Here is a 6,997-nt window from a genome sequence, read left to right as displayed (position 1 = left end):
CTGGAGCAAATCCAAGTGGGTAAACACAACAAAAAAACAACCACCAAAACTCAGCAGACCGGATGCCCCCCCCTCTCCGCTCTTCCCCCCCCCCCCCCTCCACTCCACCACTTGTACAGTTTGCACCGGGTCTCCGAGCGGCAGTTTCACATGGCTTCTCCCTCCCTATGGAAAGAGGCTGGAAAAGTCGGGGCAGATAAGCGAGAACCGGAGCTCCGCTGCTGCGAGAGAGGAGAATTAGTTCGGCTAGGGGGGCGGGCTGGGGGGGGGGAGGCGAGCTGGAGAGATTGCAGCTCTCACGGCCACCCGATTTAACAAATCAGACAGATCTCCGGGCTGTGAATGACAGTTCTCACATTGGCTAGACTGCAACTTTCAACTTGACCTTGGCCTCTAGCCGTGTCTAACCCGTATGTAAAACAGCGCTGCCCCATAGAGCAGCCTCCCCTTCCCCCTTCTCCCCCCCGCCCCGCTGCAGGGCGATTTTGAGAAGCAGCTCGAGAAAGCAGGGAAAAACAAACCGGCCCGATTCGTGCCAGTCAAGCACAACGTTTGGCCGGGGGAATCCACAGGTTTCAAAACTGGAGCCTGGAAGAAAGGGAAAAATATGCGGGGAATAAATATTTGCTTTTGGCCATGAGGAAGAATGCGGAAAGGAGTACGCTAAGGCAAAATGGGAACCGTTTATTGGCTACAATGAAGGAAAAAATGGGGCTAAAACATTGCCAGATTAGCGGGGGGAATGACAGCGACTCCAGGTATCCCAGCCCATCTCACGTAAAAATCGCCTGGAAAAATAGATGGTCGCCTCTTTCTCAGGGCTGGCAGATCTGCCGGCTGCGATAGGCAAGGAAAAGGCTGCTCGGTAACAATGTACGTCCCGGGACTACTCTGCGCTCGTAGCAATGCGGGCAAAACAATGCTACAACGTCAATGGGAAGCACAATAGTCTAATAAATACGCCGAGCTGTCAGGCACAAAACAAAGCAACATGCAACTGCAAAAATTAGTTTTCAGTATGGCAGCATTTGGGGGTGTTTTGCCCGCACACTTTAGGGCTGAGAGCTGTTAACGATGAGACGAACGCTTCTTTGGGTCAAGTTTATTGAGAGCTCCGTGGCAGAGCACTGCGGGTTCAAGGTTGGGCGCAAATAGCTGAAAGCTGGGGGGAAACGCATCCGAGCCGGTGGGAGGTGCGGTGGATATTAAAAGTGGGGGTCATTTCGCCCCATGAAAAATATCAGCGTTTGCCGTGAAAAAGAGAAGGCGATTTCTTTCTTTCTTTCTTTCTTTCTTTCTTTCTTTCTTTCTTTCTTTCTTTCTTTCTTTCTTTCTTTTTTTTTTTTTTTTTTTTCTAGTCTTCGCTCGCATAGAAGAATGACCTTAAAAAAAAGTAAGCAGCCCATAAACCATTTTTTCCCAGCACAAAAAGGCGCCGTGGGTCCGTCCGCACGCTATACAAGCCGACGTGCTATTTTACGGCCAAAGAAGATGCAAGCCGAACTGTAGGCCCCGGCTTTTATTATTATGATTACAGTAACAAATAATAGAGCAGAGTTACGGCGGAGATCCAGTTAACCCTCCCGCTGCCCGAGTCCGGCCTGAAACGAATCAGTAAACAGAGTGAATCTGGATTTCCTGCTCCGCTCCTCTTATCTGGCTGCCGAGGCTTTGTGGCGAGAGAAGCGAGCCGGCTCTTGGGCTTTCGACGGGCAGGAAGGAAGGCGGAAAACACCCAGGAAGGCCCCCGGGACACCCCGCTTAGGGAGCCTCAGTGGGGGGCCGGAGGGGTGGGGGGGTCCCCGCGGGGTCCCCACGGTACCTGGGCGGGGAGAGGCGAGGGGCGACGTGGGGACAGAGGGACGGGGGGACTGGGGGCGGCCCTCCCAGAGGCCGGAGGGGGCCGCTGGGGCTCCCGCTGCTCCCGGGGTGGGGAGGGGGCAAGGATGTGGCTCGGGGAGGGGGGGAAGAGGCCGGGGTGCCGGGGGGAGCCGCGCACCTCGGGGAGCGCGCCGCGGCAACAACAGGGCCGAAACGCTCACGCCTCGGTGGCGAGGGGAGGAGGGAGGGAAGGAGGCAGGGAGGAAGGAGGGAGGAAGGAGGGAGGAAGAAGGGCAGGCCCCCCCGCCCCCCCCCCCACCCACCCCCGCGGCGCCCGTGCCCCGCGCGGCGGCGGCCGGGCCGCGCCGTGCCCGCGCCCGTGCCCGCGCCCCCGGGCCGGGAGCCGTCCCCGCGCGGTTGTGGCATTATTTAATTATCTCCGCTTTATTCCTTCCGATGTTTATCAGCTGCTTTGCATATCACGTGGGGGCGGGCGGCCCAATGAGGGCCCGCCTGGCGCGACACTGGCGCGTCAGCCTTGGTCAAGTCCCGGAGATTTAGTATCTCTTTTTTCAGTCTTTGGGGCTTTTAAAAAAGAGCCACTAGTCTCAATGCGGAGCGGGCTATGACAGCCTCCGTGCTCCTCCACCCCCGCTGGATCGAGCCCGTCATGTTCCTCTACGACAACAGCCTGGATGAGATCAATAAGAACATGGACGGGTTTCACGCCGGCAGCAACTTCGCGGCGGCGGCGGCGGCCAACCCCTGCCGCAACCTGATGGCTCACCCCGCGCCCCTGGCCGCCCCCAGCGCCGCCGCCTACACGTCGAGCGAGGCCCCCGCCGCCGGCATGGCCGAGCCCGCTGTCAAGCAGTGCAGCCCCTGCTCGGCCGCCGTGCAGAGCTCCTCCGGCGCCGCGCTGCCCTACGGCTACTTCGGCAGCGGCTACTACCCGTGCCGCATGACCCACCACAACGCCATCAAGTCCTGCGCCCAGCCCGCCTCCACCTTCGCCGACAAGTACATGGACACGTCGGTCTCCGGCGAGGAGTTTACGTCGCGGGCCAAGGAGTTCGCTTTCTATCAGGGCTACGCCGCCGGGCCCTACCAGCCGGTGCCCGGCTACCTGGATATGCCCGTGGTGCCCACCATCGGCGGCCCCGGCGAGCCGCGGCACGACCCCCTCCTCCCCATGGACAGCTACCAGCCCTGGGCCATCACCAACGGGTGGAACGGGCAAGTGTACTGCCCCAAGGAGCAGAGCCAGCCGCCTCACCTCTGGAAGTCCACCCTCCCGGGTAATAATACACCTGCATGGCTCCCCGGCTCCCCCCCCCTCCTCGCTCGCCCCTCGCCCCGCTCCCCCCGGGCTCCCCCCGGGCCGCGCCGTCCCCGCCCCGCCCGCGCTCCCCGGCCCCAGCCCGCCCCGGCGCCGCGGGGATGGCACCGGTGCCGCCCCCTCCCCGGCGCCCGGCGCATCCCGCCCGAGGCTCCGGGAGAGGAAACAGCTGAGAAGGGCGCTGGGAGGGAGCAGGGCTCCGCGCCCGGCCACCAGGTGCCACAAGCTCCGCAGCGGGGTGGGAGGGAGGGGAGCGGTGGCAGCTCCGCGGAACTCCCGCTGGAGTCGTGGGTGTCCCCTCCGGGGGGCTCCGAGGGGCTCCGCGGCTTCGCTTTGCCCGGCTGGAAGGAAAAACACCCGCAGCGGAGAGGCGAGGGGAGCCCCGGGTGCGGGGCGGTGCTGCGGGAGCGGAGCTCCGGGCGGGCGAGGAGCGGGGCGAGGAGCGGGGCTCTCCCCCCTGCGCCGCTCCAAGATGTCCCGGGAGGTCCCCGTAACGCTCTCCTAACGCTTTCGTGCACGGTTTTTCTGTTCCAGACGTCGTTTCGCATCCCTCCGATGCGAACTCGTACAGGCGGGGGAGGAAGAAGCGAGTGCCTTACACAAAGGTTCAGTTAAAAGAACTCGAAAGGGAATACGCTACAAATAAATTCATAACCAAAGACAAACGGCGGAGAATATCGGCGACCACGAATCTGTCAGAGAGACAGGTCACAATCTGGTTCCAGAACAGAAGGGTCAAAGAGAAAAAAGTCATCAACAAATTGAAGACGACCAGTTAATGGATTAAAAATGGAGAAGCAGCAGCTCGAAAGTTTCAGAACTTTTTTTTTTGTTGTTCAGATTAAAGTAATTATTAATAATAATTAAAAAAAGAAAAGACAATGAACCTCTTCTTTCAGAACAAGAGATCTGTATCCTTGGAATTATAGCATTTTTTAAAATATTGCTGTAGCAAATGGTTAAAACTGACAGTTCTCCTGAAATCCCAAGCAGACAGTGTAACTGACAAACTGTAAAGCCCACATGCCCAGCCCCGAGAGATACACTTTCAATTAAGACACACAGTTTTCTGAGAAACTTGTAAGTACTTCTATGACCTTACTATTTCAGAACACTCTTCGTGGCCACGATGTGAGAGCTGGTTGACGTGAGGAGGTCGATGTGTACACATAAGCTTGTTTTCTTCCATTGCAATCCAAACTGTATGTTGAATGACTGCTCAGGTAAACCATAGTGAAAAAAAAAAATGTACAATTACTGTATGTTTTTAAGCAATGCATTTAATGTAAAAAAAAAAAAAAAAAAAAAAAAGTAATAATAAACCTCGAAGGTACTGAATAAGGATTTCAGAGACATCAGTAATGAAGGAAGCTCTGTGGAGGATCTATCCTGATAGCAAATTAGAAACATCGCAAACTATTGGGGATAGAAGGGAAAATATTTGCTTGGAGATATCTGTTGGTTTTAATTTTTATTTTCAAAAGATGATTTCTTGTCATCTTTTTTTTTTTTTTTTTTTTTTTTTCTCCTGCAGACCGTACAATAGATACTTTTTAAAGGACTCTGCCTATTTTAAACCTCAAACTATCTTCAAGAATTAATATTTTAAGTCCCCGGAAATTTTTTAAATGTTTGACTCTGGGTGGATACAAAAACGTGAGCATTGGCATTTCTTCATAGTTAAAAAATATATATATATCCCTTTCTGGAAAAAAAAAAATATCCGAGAACTTCGAACTGAAATACATTTTTCCCCAGAAGTATTTTGATTTATATAATCTATATTTTGATCTATAAGTAATTAGTCGTTTCTCCTTGTTTATTGTCTGTTATGAGGCCGCAGTAGAACGTTTAGGGATTCTTTTTACAGCACCTTTTAATCCAATCAGTTATTTCAACCAGCACATTATTTTGTTTTTATTCACTATAAGAAGCTATCTTGTAAATAATAAAAAAAAAATCAGCGCACTGTGAAAATGTACTTGTGCACCCTCATTTTTTTTTTTTTTTTATATTTCTACTGAAAAGTGAAAATCCAAGACGTGTAGATAGGTATAGTAGTATTAATACTGTTAATAAAATAGTCACTGTAATAAAACCTGAAAGAAATACTCTTTATTTTTCGGTACCTACGTGCATTCCATAAGAAATACATATATATATATATATGTGTATATATATATGTATATATATATACATAATGTATCTATCTGTCATATAATTGTGATATTGTTATCTTTCTTTATGTAGTTTATATGTATATAGATACGCATATATATATGTATATACACACACATATATGCTTACGTATGTATATATGTGGATATGTGGATATTTTTTTTTCCTGCACGGTATTTATCTGGGAGCAGGCACGCCTGGTATCCAGCCTTCCTCGAAATGTTTTTGTAACGTTAAGGAGAGGTTTTGCAGAGGGGCTGGGGCCAGGGGGAGGAAGAGGAGGATGATACCAGCGCAGCGCTGCAGCCCTCGCCGGGAAATGGAAGCGGGGCTGCCAAGCCCCTGGGACGCGGGGACGGCCGCGGGAAGGTGGGTGCGTTCGCGGCGATGACAGGACGGGGAAGGCCCGAAACCTTGACCTTGAGGGGAAAAAAAAAGAGCCGATTTGTGACCTTGACTTTTGACAGCTCCCGGCGCCGCCGGCATTCGCGAGCCGACGGCGCCACCTCGTGGCCGCGCCGCGCCCGCGCCCCCGCGCCGCGTCCCCGTGGATCCGCGCAGCGCTGCGCGGCCGCGGCACCGCGCGTGGGCGTGCGCGGCCCGTGGGGAGCCCCGCGGCTCGGCGCGGCCGTGGGCGTGCTGCGGAGGGGGCTGCGAGGCCGGGCAGGTTGCGACCCGCTCCCCCCCGGTCCGGGGGCGGCGGGAGGTGCGAGGTGGAGTTCGGGTGGTGGAATTGGGGTCCGGATGGTGAAATGGGGGTCCGGATGGTGAAATCGGGGTGCCCTGTTCGGGGAGCCCCCGTGATGCGCGGTGCTGCGAGCTTGGTGGCGGTGTGAGCGGCGGCCGGCTTCAGTGGGGGCACAAAGGGAGGCTCGCTTTGGCTGCCCTGTCTCCCGAGGTGGTCTGCAGCTCTAATTAGAGCTATCGGGGAACCTTTACGGTGCATTTAGAGGGTATCATGTGCCGCGCAAAGTGTAGACTTCTAGCCTTACATTTCTGAAATTCAAAAGCGCCTACCTCGGTCGGGGATCAGCGCGGGGAGCTTGCTGGCGCTCGGCTCTGAGCGTAACGCATTCGTGCAATAACTTCCACGAAAAGTACCTGAAGGAGAGAGAGATCTGTTTTCCAGGGAGCTGCGGTGCCTGGGGCTCCTGGCTCAAGGCTGGAGCTGAGCCCCCCGGGCTGGCTGCGGGCTGGCTGCGGGGCTGGGGCTGCGCGGGGCGCGGAGCGCTGCGGATGCTCGGGTGGGTGACCTGCGGCCGCGGAGCGTGGGAACACCGGTGGCATCCCTCCGGGGGCCGCTCGGGGACTTTTTGAGCGAGGTTTCCCTAGCCCCGCTGCTGAAACAACCGGGGAGACGGAGCGACGCGGCGGCCGGTTTACAGGCCTTGCAGTCAGGCTCTGCTTTGGGGGTACAGCGTGACCCCGGGAGGGGAAGAGGAGGCAGCCCCGACGGCAAGGCTACGAGGCAAAACCCCACCGGGGCACCGCCGAAGCCGAGGGGAGCCGGGAAGCCTCCGCGGCCCCGCAGCAGCCCGGCGGCCTGCCCGGCTTCGGGCGGATTTTCAGCTTCTAGCTGCAAAATCCCGCGCTGGGATCCTGCGAGGAGGTCGGGGGCTGCGGACTGGACGGGGGGGGACCGGTGGTAGCAGCCCCCAC

The 6,997-nt window shown here is 55.7% G+C and overlaps 1 protein-coding gene across 1 annotated transcript; it reads left to right on the top strand.

Annotated features, from left to right (window-relative positions):
* Positions 1 to 2,446: 2,446 nt before the first annotated feature.
* HOXA13 (homeobox A13) lies at positions 2,447 to 3,939 on the top strand (the record flags this gene model as incomplete). Its single annotated transcript, XM_082754792.1, has 2 exons — positions 2,447 to 3,119; positions 3,695 to 3,939. The coding sequence occupies 2 exons, from the start codon at positions 2,447 to 2,449 to the stop codon at positions 3,937 to 3,939; spliced, it is 918 nt and encodes a 305-aa protein (XP_082610918.1).
* Between the last annotated feature and the right edge of the window lie 3,058 nt (positions 3,940 to 6,997).

This window comes from Aythya marila (genome assembly GCF_965140915.1).
Source record: "Aythya marila genome assembly, chromosome: 2".
NCBI lineage: Eukaryota > Metazoa > Chordata > Aves > Anseriformes > Anatidae > Aythya > Aythya marila.
The sequence above is the reverse complement of the archived record's forward strand: the minus strand, read 5'-3'. Positions and strand labels throughout refer to the sequence as shown.